At 38.9% G+C, this 15,345-nt stretch overlaps 1 protein-coding gene across 1 annotated transcript; it reads left to right on the top strand.

The window, feature by feature from the left end:
• Positions 1-10,472: 10,472 nt before the first annotated feature.
• On the top strand, positions 10,473-10,919 carry LOC142632679 (uncharacterized). Its single transcript, XM_075807049.1, has one exon. It carries the CDS (start codon positions 10,473-10,475, stop codon positions 10,917-10,919), a length of 447 nt encoding a protein of 148 aa, XP_075663164.1.
• Positions 10,920-15,345: the final 4,426 nt, after the last annotated feature.

Below are 15,345 nucleotides of genomic sequence, written 5' to 3'. Positions count from 1 at the left end.
CTGCAATATTGATTCAATTTCACATGGGTTTGTCATGGTGAATAGGTCCGTGTAGTATTCTACCAATAGGGCAGCAACCTTCTCATCCCTAAAGCACATCTCCCCACTTGAATTTCAATGACCATGACTGTTATTGCGATGAAATCTATGAGAAGCTCGACTATGAAAGTAGCTAGTATTTTTGTCCCCTAATTTTATCCAGTGAGATTAAGACCTTTGATGCCAAAGTTTTTCCTCCACCACCAAAAATCCATTTATATCATGTTTCAGTTGTTGTACCTGAACAAAATTGTTTTCCTATGCCACCACCCTCTCTGCTTGTTTCAATTGCCTTTTCTTCTCAGCTATTTGTCTTGTGATATTGCCAAAATTCTGCTTGCTCCAACGTTGTAGGCTTGCTTGAAATTTGTTGATTTTTCCAGCAGCATTTGTCATAGGAAAAAACCCAAAGTTCTACCTCCAAGCCATGTGGACTATTTCATGACAGCCCTCATCATCAAGCTAGACCTGTTCAAATATCTAAGGGCGTTGCTTGCTGCCTGGGATGCCCATTGGGTGAATTATGATAGGCTTATGGTCTGAGGTACCACACTTAAGAGTAAGCACCTTTGATGCCAGGAATAGGTTCAGCCAGTCTTGTGTTGCTACTGCCTTGTCAAGTCGCTCTCATATTGTATTGCCATTCTAATAGTGTTTGTACCAAGTGAACTTGTTTCCCACATTAACCCCGTCAGTGAACCCACACTCATCAAGAACATCTCTAAAGTCCTGCATTTGCCCATTTGGTCGTGGTCTGCCACCTAATTTTCCATGAGATTTTAGAATCTCATTAAAGTCACCAGCGCACATCCAAGGAAGGGATGATTTTTGATGAAGCCATTGCAGTTTATTCCAGGATTCCATATGGTTCTGGGTCTCTGGGAAACCATAAAAACTTGTAAACCTCCAACTATTTTCCCTTCCTTTGTTTATGACGACATCAATGTAGTTCAGAGAGGAATTTTCCACCGATAATTCGACATCTTTTTTCCAAAACAAAGCAAGTCTCCCACCTCTTGTAACTCAGGAAACTCCAAAAGTATCTCCAAACCCCAATTTATTAGGTAATTCGAGTAGCCTAGCTTCATCCAGCCATGTTTCGGCTAAGAACACGACTGCGGGATCTTGTGTCCGGACTATGTCACTGAGCTCCTGAATTGTCTGTGGGTTCCCAAGCCCACGACAATTCCAACAAAGTGGACTCATTGTTCATGGCGGGGCTGGGATGCAGCCATCGCCAATCCAAATTCTAATTCATTGGAGAGCACTCTTTTTATTTTGGTTGATCAAGATCATCTTCTGTTGTGGAGGTACATTTGTGTGGGAGAGAGTTTGATTGAGCAAGGTTTGTTTCTTGTGGTGATCGTGGGATTCTTTTCCAGGTTCTTGGGGCGTTACTAGGAGTACATAGGTTGGCATCAGGGTTAGGGAGGGGGGCGTGATGAGGCACGTGATCACTAGAGTTCAAGGGGTGGCTAGAGTCCACGTTTGAGTCTATTTCTATTGCCCTAGCTTTTGCGGCAATTACTCCAAGATTTGCACATACTTGGCTGTCATATTTCATTAATTCCTGATCAATTTCAAGTCATGTATCTGTAAAGGATTTTCCCAATCCGTTTGTACCGTTGTTCCCCTGTAACATATCAGTAACGTTTTGGGAGTCATTAATGCTGGTTTGGGGCTCCATTTGTGGTGTGGCATGATTTTGAGTCACCGGAGTGGGGTTCGACAGTGTTGCAGTCGGCGAGTCTTCCTGATTTCTTGCTTTCAAACCTTTCTCTATTTTCAGAGCTTCATAGTATCCAAGAACTTTTATCACTGTCTTCCGAGGCATGACGAAAGGGGAAGCTCGAATCCATGGACCATATTCCCTATCTTCAGGAGACAAGGAGCCATTGCTTTCAATCCATTTGTCACAGTCTTTGTCAACGTGATCGAGGCAGCGCCACCAATAACAGATGATTGGTAATCTTTCATATTTGAAGTTTACCTAGCCTGTTGCACCATTCTCTAGAGATATTTTTCACCCACAGAACAAAGGAATAGTAACGTCCACCGTAGTTTTTACTCGAAAGTAATGACCTCCCTTCATCTCAGAGAGTTTTGTGTCCTTACCCACTTCTCCCACTGCAGTGTAGAGCTCCTCAGCAACTCCCCTGTTTAAGAAGGGTAATGGGATATTATGTACCTGAACCCATATTGGAACTTTGTTGATAATTGGGGTTGCATTGTCATAATGACATAGAACGATTAGGTGCTTATCGAAGCTCCAAGGTTGGAGTGATAATGTCTTTTCTGCCTCTTCTTTATTGTCAAAAACAAAGAGGAGGATGTAGTTGCCTGCTGTACGAACCTCAAAGCCATTTTTGGAGCGCCATAATGGGTTAAAGGTCCGAATGACTGCTTCAGTGTTGAGTGCTTGCTTTGTGAAAAATTTTGCAGCTAGAATTGTTTCACCAGTAGATCTTTCTTTAGTCAATTGAAGTGTACCATCCTGTCTTTCATTCAGGGACAGGTTACTCCAGTGTTTCGTTATCCCTTCCATAGGTTGAAGAACTCGTGTTTCCCAAAACCCCAAAGAAAAAACCCAACAAAACCCTATGATAAACAATGTTTATCCAAGGAAAGATAGCCTTACTTGAAGGGACAACAAATTCTACAATGAAAGAGAAGCTTCGGAGTTTCCAAAACTTTTCTTACTAGATAGAAACCAATACAATAATTAGTTTTGTTTCTTAATTTCCAAAACAAAAGTGTCTAAGTTAATCAAGATCATAACTGTCAACAACAATGGCGGCTTGGTTCTAAGAATTTTCTTTAGAGTGGTTATTAAGAAACTTAAATTATATAAAATATAATAAAAATATTGTAAGGACACAAGTCGAACCTTCAATCCACAATTAAAAGGAAATGGGCTTGAAAGGCCTTTTACAATAAATTTGTAGAGAGTGGGCTTGAAATCTAGATTTTGAGGGTGGTTCAAACAATAAAGAAAGAACGGGCCTTGGGCCCAATGGCACAAACAAGGAGTTAACTATAAGAATATGAATGAAAACTCTTCCTCGAACACAATCCGAGGATAGTTTATAGTATTGCTTTTCAAGGGTGATTACAATTATAGATCGTTAGATTATCATATGCTATTCTTTCTTCTTTCTCAAGAAAAAAGCCTCCCCTCTTCCGAAAGTATTTTCCCTTATTTATACTTCCTCTTCTTCTCTTTATCATCTTCCACCTCATGATTGTAACGCTGGCTTTGGATACTTGTCCCATCAAATTTCCCCGAAGTCCTCTAGGGTCAGGGACCAAGTTCCAAACCTCATGCTCAGGTCTCCTTCCTCCATTAATGCAGTCAGTATATCAATTTGCAAAGTTTTTAATATGTGGGCGGTGGTAGCAGCTTTACCTTAGATATTCCACCGCTCTTCTACTGTCCTCCACGTGTACCGTGTCTTCCCGTAGCCATAAGATTTTTTATAACATAGCTTGGGGATATTAAACCTCCCTTCCTATGACCTCGGCTTTAATATCCGAGGACGAATGTCTTCCTCGGACATAATTGTTCACTCGTTTATCACATCTTTACCTGGCATTTTCTTTATGAGGTACATTCATGTACTCCTAGATCATTTAATGTCTTCGGATTGGGTTTTTAGCCCAATAGACTTTGTTGGGCTATCCTTTGTAAATTGTTGGGCCCAATGTCCCTACAAATATAATTTCATATATTGACGAAAAAAACACACACTGGCAAAAACACAAGTCTTACAATTTCCTTCTATGATTTTTTTTATTTTGAAATTGTTACATGATTGTCTCATTATCAGCGTTGCAAATTACATTTCTTTCAAAATTTTAGTTAAATAAAATTTTTCTTGGACTTCTTTTTTGTAAGAACCTAATATATTGTTAAGGAGACCAAAGTTTAAGACCAAAGTTTGGCTACAAATTAGTTATAGCCTGAGGTTATAACTCTCACTAAAAAAAAATTAACATTGCTATATATTTTACAAATCTAACCGTTAAATTGCATATTGTCTATGTTCTTAAACATATCAAATTTCATACCAATCGAATGTTATTTACTATTTGATCCATAAACTTATTTTATATGTATAATTATAAACTACAAAAACTCGAAATTTAAGCATTTGATTGATGACATAACTATTGATCTTTAATCTTCTTGAAATTTTGCAAGTATGAAGGATATAAGAAGAAAATGTAATTAATGGTGGATTTGTCAAATATCCAATAAAAAAATATTGAATGGAGTTGTAGCCTTAGTCTACAACCAAGTTTATTGTCAAAGTTTGTTCAAAGTTTAATTATGTTGAGACTAAAAAAAAATTTAGGGTGTTACAAAGTTTTTTTTAAGGATTAAAAAATCATAAATTTTTAAAATTGAGGCATAATACTATTTTTTTTTTCCAGGTCGGAGTGGTCTTATGACCACCTAGACTCTATGTGGAGCCACCCCTGACCATCACTCCGTTACACAGTAAAAACGGTTTTACAAATCTGTTATAACAATCTTTACCTGGAACTAACGCACAATTTATGCTTCCATGTCGTTTTTAGTGTTTGCTTTCTTTCATTTGGCAAAATAATTTAATTTGAGTCTGATATAAAACATATGCTTCTGGTTTAAATAGTGTCTATTCTTAGATCTCTCATTTATACAATCGACAATATTCATCTCAAAAAATATAGTAAAAAAATCATAAATGAATGGTGATCATAAAATAGAATATACTGGTCCATATGTTGGGAAAGATGATCCATCATTCATATTTTAAATCCATGAGATAATTATTATATAGTAATAAATTCATGATACTCAAATCAGACAACCAAAACTTAGCAATCATACTCCCATACGCCACAAGATCGATGATATTTTCATGGATACTTTTCTTGGAAGAAAAATGTGTAATATTTTGAAACCTATATATTATTTTATCATGTCTCTCTACTTTCTCCACTTTCTTTGTCTGTGGTTGAACTACCAAAGAAAAAGGTAAACTAATGTAATCTCTCTAAACCAAACGAGACTAAAAGGATCATGGGAATGGGCACCATTCCAATGAGATTTTTTGTCTCAAAGAGCCAACAAAGGGACTACCCACTCTCTTTATCTCAATTTCAGTTTAGCATCATATATCAATTTGGAGAAAATTTAAATTGGTTGCAGTGCGGATTAAGGAAGCTGCTCTTCCATGCTGTGATTGTGGAGATGAGGGTTTTTGCTGCCTGAGAGCAGTGGTGGTGCCACATTATACTCAGGGTGTTTCCAGGAACACTCTGACTTGAAAAAAAAATTATATATAATAATTAATTTTATTTATTTATTTACCCTTAAAAAAAAATAGGAACACCCTCAAATTAATAAAAAAAAATTATTTGTTCTACTTTCAAGCAAAAAAAAAAAATCAACTAAAATCTAAAAAAAAAAAAATTGTAACTAAGCAAAACAACGGACTTTCTCTCAACTCTCAAGCCCACGGCAAGGCCAACATCAAACCCACGGCGAGCCCATGGCAAACCCATGGATTCTCAAAAAAAAAAAAAAAAAAAAACCAAACCCAAATCAGAAACCTCAAATCAGTAAAAATTAGTACATCACAAATCACTAAAAGCTAAAGCAAACCTAAAAACATAGAGCAACAGAGCAACGCCTCCCCTTAGAAGTTAGATTGGTCCAATCGCAGTCCACATCGTCGGAGATCGCGTCGCTGCCGTTGCACATCACGTTGCTGTCGTCGCACAACGCTCGCAGATCACTTGACGGTCACTGCCTCAGCCTCAGCCTTCACTCTTCAGGCCTCCCTGCTCCGGTCCGGTGCTCTCTCTCTCTCTCTCTCTCTTCTTTAAGAGATAACTTTATCTAAACTGTGATTGGCTGAAGCAGAAGTTTTAATGTTTTGCATATTTTTTGACTTTTTGAATTTGGCATCTTATGAGTTATGATTCTTATCCGTTGGTTGGTGTGTGTTTTGGTGTTGATGACATATTTAGTGTAATGTGTATTGTGATTTATGATTGTGAAATTTTTTGATTGGCAGCTAGCTATTGTGATTGGGGGCATCAGCCATGAGGCTTGTGCTTATCTGTTGAGTGGGGTGGGGGTAGATGGGCACATGGGCCGGGTTCCACTGCTTTAATTATTGTGCTGCACATAAAATGTGTAATGTGCACATGGCTGACTCTTTTAGTGTAATAAGCACATAAGGCTAAACAAGATAACAAATTAAAGTAGTATAATTAATGATAAACAAATTAAAGCAATATAGTTTATTGTTACGCTAAACAACAATAATTAAAGCAGTATAATTAATCAATACATTATAAAAGACAAACAAATTAAATTATGTTAGACAAAATAACAATTAATAATTTTATAATTAATGAAACAATAATATAACAAATTATAGTTTATAAAAAACAAACAAATTAATGAAACAACTAAACAATAATAATTAATAATTTTATTAATATTTCAAACGAACTTATAGTTTATTGTTTATTCTTTTGCTAGAATTATGGACAAATATTTGATAAGAAAACCATGTATCCAAAAAAAAAATTCTTGGAAAATTTTTTTAAGAACACCCTGAAAAAAATTCTTGGAGCCGCCACTGCTTGAGAAAAGCGGAAGCGGTGCAATTTAAACTTCTCCAATTTGCCCATTCATTTAAAATATTTATTTATATGCACTTGGATCATCCAAGCGAGATCAACATAATATACATCAAGAACTACAACATGATAACTTAGGAATGTAACCGTACCCAGGCCGGGTCAAATTATTGGTTTCTTCCAATATCCCAACAATAGTATTTGATATTGTTGTATTTTGAAAAACTTTAGTCTTAATCAAATTGGTTTCTTTGTACTAATACCTTGATAATCATGCCAAAAATCATGAAATAGTAAGCATGTTATTGACATGTTACTTGTCTTTCATACAAAATATGGCCATATTACTACGAAAATTTTTCATATGTATAAAATATTTTAAATATAAAATAAAAAAGTTTAAAAACTTATAATTTCTAAACGGTGTTAAATACTTCAATTCAACTTCAAACATCATTTCAAACCTTGCTTCAATTCACGGCCTGTAATAATTAGGCCAAATTTATGTCTGCCCCAACACATTTTTGGGCATAAGGCAACAAATTTATAGTAAGCCTTCTCTTATTTTTTAAATATTAATTGAATAATATTTATATTTTGATATTTTTTTTATTTAAAAATATATTTTCTAGTTTTTTTTTTTTTTTTTTAGATTTAAGATTACTATTAACTAGTCACTAACCCATGATAGCACGGGAACCTACTTATTTGTGAGGTAAACTAAAATAATTGTATAAAATCTTCAATTGATTAAGAAACTACACCATTGCATGATTTGATCTTATATGACTTCAATTTGTGTTACAATTTGATGAAGAAATTATTACTTGAACGTGCAATGACTTACAAAAAATTTGTCAGACAATTTCAAATTCTGCAAAAAAATAACTCAAAATTTTAAATATTACAACTTCTGAAAGACCAAAAAATATTAAAGAATCAGATAATTCACTGCTTAAAAATTATTGGAAAAAAAAATAAATATATATATATATGAATAAATAATAGAGAAATATAAAAGAAAGATGAGTTACATTCAAAAAAATAATTTCAATTATTGTAAGCTTTTTTAACTTGTAAAAAATAGCTAAAAAGAGTTTGATGATTCATGCACAAAAATTACTTTTTTATAAAATACATGAAAAACTATAAAATAAAATTATTTTTAACAAAGTATATGAGAAGAAAATAACATAAGAATAGTTCATACATCTACTTAGCTTTTAAAAAAAAAATATTGGGGTTTGCATTTCTTTTATAGTGTTTATGATTAACCTCGCAAATTTTGAGATAAATTATCAACGTTTGAGTTTGAATTTAAGTTGGACTTGTTACAGAGATAAAGTTTCACTCCTTGTTAAGTTTGGATTAAACAAAAATAATTTTGCTTAAAAAAAATGATGAGTTTGAGTTTAAGTTAGACTTGTTAGAGAGATAGAGTTTCACTCCTTGTTAAGTTTAAAGTAAACAAAAATAATTTTATTTAAATAAAATGATAATATTATTTAAATATTGTACTGATGTAGAAAATTGTGAAAGTTTCAGAAGTTTCGGTTATATATATATATATATGTGTGTGTGTGTGTGTGTGTGTGTGTGTGTGTGGAGGGGGGGGGGGGTACAACAATTTAATAAGATAGCAATGCCACATGTCATACCTACGGCCGAGGAGTCCAGTGCAATTCCTAGAGACCATCCCCTCGAACAATGAGGCCAGGAAGGCGAGCCATGACCACGTCAATGGCACATCATCAGAGGAGGCCACACTACAGGGGAAGAACTTTATGGGGGTTAATCTTGTTATGTCTAAAGGGATGGAAGCTACCACCACATTAATTGCACCCCACCAAACCCTCTGGCCGCATTTATGTCGAGAAGACCCCTAAACAGTGTTGTCTTGGTTGCCACAACTCACAAAAGATTTGGGGAAACGTCTGATGGGACAAGCACTAGGGTGGTGGCCTGCATGATCAAAAAATGAAGGGTCAAGATCAGCAAAAAGAGGATATATAATGTAAGAAACCTGCCAGAAGGGGGGCAACTGAAAACTGTGGAAGAAGATACTGTAGCAATCAAGAACTGACGTTGCAACCAAGTCTGAAGAAATATATTCAAGAACTACTATCCTCAGACTTTGCCGAGGAGGGATTTTCTTTGCATAAAGCTTAATTTTCTTCGCTTTCCTACCATCCTCAATCCACTATGCGCATTGATCAATCCATTGAAGCCTAATTTTTAAGCCCACTCTCTACAAATTCATTGTGTTGGGCTCTTTGGACCCTAATCCTGTTGCTTCTTGGGCTTAGGATCCAAACTACGCCCCCTACAATTGGCGCCATCTATGGGGAGAATTGAGCTTTAGTAAGATCAACGTTCAATCATGGTAGGTCTAGGGCCTAACCGAGAAGAATCTATTGGTTCCCAACGTCAAGATCATTTTCTCAATCTTGAGCAAAGAAGGGACTGGGAGGTTAGTGTGCATACCACACACCCCAGTAGGAGCCAATCTTGAGGTGGGAGTCACGTCTTTCATGAGAAAAATAATAGGAGCCTACAGCTGAAGATAGACAATTTGCGTAGGAGGTTACGCCGCGAGCAACGCAAAGGAACTCCTTCGAGCTTTGGCCATTCTTCTGATAATAATAGTGATAATAGCTACCTGCCTAGATCAAGGACTCCTCCCAGTGAGTCTTTTTCATGTGATGAGAAGCGCCATGGTAGGCGGAGAGGGAAGAGTCTGTCTCGCAAAGGCCTAGGCAACGACGCTATGAGTAGGGCTCTAAATTAGATTTCTAAATCACCCTTCACCCGCAGGATTGAGGGAGAAAAAATTTCTCGACGGTTTACTTAACCAACATTCACCATGTATAATGGCAAAATGAACCCTGTGGAGCATGTTAGCCACTTCAACCAGAGAATGGTTGAAGAATGAGATCCTGATGTGCAAGGTGTTTCCATCTCGTTTGGGGCCCGTGGCAATGAGATGGTTCGATGGTCTGAGAGAAGTTCTATTAACTCATTTAAGGAGCTTACAAAAGCCTCTGGTTCTCGGTTTGTAACTTGCAGCAGAGTTCATCAGCCTTTGGACTCCCTTTTGTCTATAACTATGCGAGAGGGGGAAACCCTAAAGACGTATTCAGACAGATACTAGGAGATTTTTAACAAAATAGATGGGAATTTCGATGACGTGGCTATAAGGACATTCAAGGTTGACCTACCTACCGAGTGAGGAAATCTTTGACTGGGAAACCTGTCAAGAGTGTACATTAGCTCATGGACTGTATTGGCAAGTACAAGCAGGTTGAGGAGGATCAACAGCAAGGGAAAGGGAAGGCTAAGGTGGTCCCTCTAGATAGAAGGGATTTTAGGTCGGACTGATACAACAATAACCATCCTCAGAGGGATTTTGCTGGGCAATCTGGGTCTACCGTTGCTCAAGTGGTCAACATGGTGTTCCGAGAGCCAATACACTAAATCTTGGAAAAATATTAAGAATGAGCCATATTTTGAATGGCCAAATAAGATAGAAGGAGAACCCGCGAAATGCAACCAAAGCCTTCATTGCCAATACCACTAGGAGCGAAGACACCACAGAAGATTGCAGGACTTTGTGGAATCACCTGAAGCAGCTGGTTCGAGGTAGAAAGTTAAAGCAATTCTTGTACCAACCCAGCAGATAGGGTGGCCAGACAGGGTCAGGAGTTCAGAGAAATGTTTCTGCAAGACCACATCTGGGTATAATCAGTGTCATCCTGGCTACCCTAGGGAGGACTAGTTCTCAGCCATCCAAGGTGATGTCTGTAGCTCGGCCATCTACAGGGGACTCGCCCCCTAATTCGAAGAGGGTTAGATCGGAGGCCCGACCAGCTTTAAGCTTTTCCAATGAGGATAAAATTAGAACCTTGCAGCCACACGATGATACCCTGGTAGTTACTCTCAGGATTAAAAGGTACGGCGTTAAAAGGGTGCTGGTAGATCAGGGCAGTGGTACCGAGATCATGTACCCCAAACTGTATAAGGGGCTGAAGTTGAGGCCTGAGGACCTGACTAGCTACGACTCCCCACTAATAGGTTTCGATGGGAAGATTGTCTATCTGAAGGACCAAATCAAGCTAACTATTCAGGCAGGGTCAGAAGTCGTGGAAGTGAACTTCATCGTGGTGGATGCATACTTTCCCTATACTGCTATTGTGGCAAGACCTTGGCTCCATGCCATGGGGGATGTGTCTTTTAAAAGGTGAAATATCCATCAAGGAATCTAGGAAGCCAATCTGTGGCAAGGCAATGCTTAGTGGCTGTAGTCAGGCACCAGGCCGAAAGTAAGTCCTCGGCTGCTACCGACCTGGGTTTATAGCAATCAAAAGTACCGGTGTGGTCCACAGACATAGTGGTTGGAAAGGTAGAATGAAAGGAGCTAGAAAGAGTTGTTGTTGGTGATGACGAGGGTAAGTTCTTCCAAATCGGAGTTCAGCTGCTTCCCTAGGAGAAGGAGGAGCTAGTGACGTTTCTTAGGAAACACCTTGATGTGTTTGCGTGGAGCGCTCATGAAGCTCCCGGGGTGGATCTGAGCCTTATTTGCCACCACTTGAACGTCAATCCATCCACCGTCCGCAAGAAGCAACCACCTCGACGATTATCTAAGGAACATTCTAATGCCGTCAGGAAGAAAATGGCCAAGCTCAAACGGGCAGGGGCTATTAAAGAGGTGTTCTACCCCAAGTGGTTGGCCAATACAGTAGTGGTGAAGACGAAGAGCAGGAAGTGGCGAGTATGTGTGAACTTCACGAATTTAAATAAGGCCTGCCCAAAAGACCCCTTCCTCATGCCTCGGATAGACTAGTTGGTGGATGCAACTGTGGGCCATCATTGAATGAGCTTCCTAGATTCCTTTCAAGGGTACCATCAAATATCATTTGCTTTGGAAGATCAGGTGAAGATAGCTTTTGTTACGCCTACTAGAAACTACCACTATAAGGTGATGCCATTTGAATCGAAGAATGTAGGGTCTACTTACCAAAGAATGATAACCAGGATGTTCGAGCCACAGTTAGACAAAAATATTGAGGTTTATATAGATGATATGGTGGTAAAAAGTAAAGTAGTATCCGAGCACGTGTGTGACCTCGAGAGCATCTTTGAAATACTCAAAGGGCACAAACTGCGCCTCAATGCTTCCAAGTGCTTGTTTGGCATTGGCTCAAGTAAATTTATGGGCTACATGATTACTCATCGTGGAATTGAAGTCAACCTGATCAAATTAAGGAAATTAACAGTTTGCGGCCTCCTAGGAATCTCAAAAAGGTCCAGAAGTTGATAGGGATGACTGCCGCTTTAAACCGATTCATCTCTCAGTCGGCGGACAAGTGCAAGCCTTTCTTTTAGCTATTGCATAAGTGGAAGGGATTTGAATGGACCGAAGAGTGTGCCCTGGCCTTCCAGTAGCTGAAGGAATACCTTTTTTGGCCACCAATTATGTCCAAGCCCGAGGAGGAGGAGGTTTTGTTTGCTTATATTGTTGTAGCCTCCCATGCAATGAGCTTAGTATTGATACGAGTTGAAGACGGAGTGCAGAGACTAGTTTATTATGTGAGCAAGTCATTGCATGAAACAGAGGTTCGCTACCTACCACTAAAGAAGGCCATATTAGCAGTGGTGTATGCTACACGTAAGCTCCCTCATTACTTCTAAGTTCACACGGTTATGGTTTTGACCCAACTTCCTCTTCAATCCTTGCTTCGGAGAGCTGATTACACGAGAACAATTGCCAAGTGGGGTATGATCCTAGAGGCTTTTAATATCAAGTATATACCTTATACCTCTGTTAAAGGTCAGGTCCTCGTGGACTTGGTGGCTAAATTTGCTGAGTCTCCACTGGAAAAGGAAGGAGAAGAGCAGAACATAGATGAAAAATCAGTTGGGATGGTGTCCTTGCAAGAACCTCTGACCTGGAGGGTATAGTTGATGGTGCAGCCAATCAAATGGGATCTAGAGTGGGGCTAGTTGTGATATCTCCTAAGAAGATCACTATTGAGAAATCCTTAAGGTTGGGCTTCTCGGCTACAAACAATGAGGCCGCGCATAAGGCTTTGCTGGTTGGAATGGATATGGTTCAGAAAATTGGAGGAACAACAGTAGAGGTGTTTTCAAATTCAAGGTTGGTTATTAGCCAAGTAAATGGAGAGTTCGAAGTCAGGGATTTGAGGATGCAAGGATATTTGAGTTAAGTTAGGCATTTGCAATCAGGGTACCAGTCTTTCACCTTACAACAAATCCCTAGAAGCAGAAACACGCATGCAGACTCTCTTGCCACTCTCGCAACCTCCTCGGCGCAGAGCTTACCTAGGATTATTATGGTCGAGGATTTGTGTAAACCCATTGATTCGAAGAGAGAGAAGGCTCAGATCCATCAAGTCAGGGCAGGGCCTAGTTGGATGGATCCTATTGTGTTGTTCCTCAAGGATGACGTCTTGCCGGAGGAGAAAGTGGAGGCCGATAAGGTGCAGAGAAAAGCTCCTCGTTTTTTGTTGTCCGAGAATTAGAAGTTGTACAAGCGCTCTTTCTTTAGACCGTATTTGCTATGCATCCACCCTGACGCAGTAGAGCCACTCCTAGAGGAGCTACATGAAGGGATTTGTGAGAGCCAAATGGGAGGCAAGTTGTTGTCTCATAGGGCCTTCACTCAGGGATATTGGTGGCCAAATATGCAAAAAAGGGCACAAGAATACGTGAAGAAGTGTGACCAATGCCAAAGATTTTCTCCAAACATTCATCAACCAGGGGGTGTGCTTAACCCTTTGTCTAGTCCCTAACCTTTCGCTCAATGGGGTTTAGACATTGTAGGACCCTTCCCTAAAGCAGCAGGAAATAGAAGATGACTTTAAGTCGGAACTGGCTACTTCACCAAGTGGGTTAAAGCAGAGCCACTGGAAAATATTAAGGATATGGATGCCAAGAGGTTTGTGTGGAAGAATATTGTCACTCGATTTGGGATTCCTCATACCCTCATCTCAGACAATGGATTTCAGTTTGATAACAAAGCTTTCAAAAGGTACTGTTGTGAATTGGGGATCAAGAATAGGTACTCAACTCCGGCTTATCCACAAGGAAATGGACAGGCCGAGGCTGTCAATAAAGTCATAGTGAATGGACTCAAGAAGAATTTGGATGATGCAAAGGGTAAATGGGTGGAAGAGCTGCCACATGTCTTTTGGACATATCAGACTACCCTTCATAGGTCTGCGGGGGAAACACCATTTTCAATGACTTACGAGGCTGAGGCGATGATTCCTCTAGAGATTGGATTCCCAATGTTAAAGACAAGCTTATTCATGCTAGATAGCAATGACAACCTACTAGAAAAGAGCCTAGATTTAATTGAAGAATGAGAGAGAGCGTCGTGGTCCAATTAGCATACTATCAACAGAAACTCAAACAGGGGTATGACTCAAGTGTGAAGTTAGGACAGTTGGCCCCTGGAGACTTGGTGTTAAGAAATGTTGTGGGCACTGCAAAAAACCTAGCATGGGGAAAGCTTGGGCCCAATTGGGAAGGGTCATACCATATCACCTTGGTAGTTGGTGTAAGGGCATACTTTCTAGAAGATCTGGATGAAAATGTTGTACCACGCCCCTGGAATGTAAATAACTTGCAAAAATATTATTATTAATGAAAGGCAAATCTGCCATGTTTTTGTTGAAGTTATGTGCCATTCTTGATCACTTGTATGAATATTAAATAGAACCTTGGTCATACCTAGCTCCTTGAACCACATACCTTGGATAAATTAATATTCTTGATTACTGATTTGAGGGTTAAACAGAATATTGGTCATGCCTGGTGCTTCGGACCACATACCTTGGGTAAATTAATGTCTCAATAAATTCTCTAAGGGTTAAACAGAATCTTGGTTATGCCTGGTTCCTCGGACCATATACCTTAGGTAAATTAGCGCCTCAATAATTTCTCTAAATGTTAAACTAAACATTGGTCATGCCTGGTTTCTCGAACCACATACCTTGAGTAAATTAACACCTCAATAAATTCTCTAAAGGTTAAACAGAACCTTGGTTATGTCTGGTTCCTCGGACCATATACCTTGGGTAAATTAACACCTCAATAAATTCTCTAGGGTTAAACAGAACCTTAGTCATGCCTAGTTCCTCAGACCACATACCTTGGGTAAATTAACGCCTCGATAAATTCTCTAAAGGGTAGGTAGGACCTTGGCCATGTCTGATCCCTCGGACCACCGGCCTTGATTAAAACAACGCTTCACAATTTCACCAAGGATGAGGCCTCGGCACGTATATCATCAAGGGAGAACAGGGGCTCACCCTGGACTCTAGTTAAAGGGTTCTAAAGGTACACTTATAAGGTACACTTAAATTGAAAGACCTCAAACACCCCCTTCTTTCTACTAAGTGTTTTGCTTGTCTCTAAGGACTTAGACATTTTTGTTGATTGCGCAATTTTTAGTACCAATGCATAGTTATTTTTCTCATTGTTTACATGGGCTTGATTTATTTGAATTAACAAAAATTCATTACTATTAACTTTTGTTAAAGTATGGGTGTTCACCCTTAGAAGCATTATCAATCTAACATTTTGGCAAAGGACAAAACAGTAACTACAGCCAATCAGAGACAAATATTGCTAGAAAAACAAAGG

This window comes from Castanea sativa, chromosome 1 (genome assembly GCF_040712315.1).
Source record: "Castanea sativa cultivar Marrone di Chiusa Pesio chromosome 1, ASM4071231v1".
NCBI lineage: Eukaryota > Viridiplantae > Streptophyta > Magnoliopsida > Fagales > Fagaceae > Castanea > Castanea sativa.
Note: the sequence above shows the minus strand (reverse complement) of the source record. Positions and strands in the feature narration are given on the sequence as shown.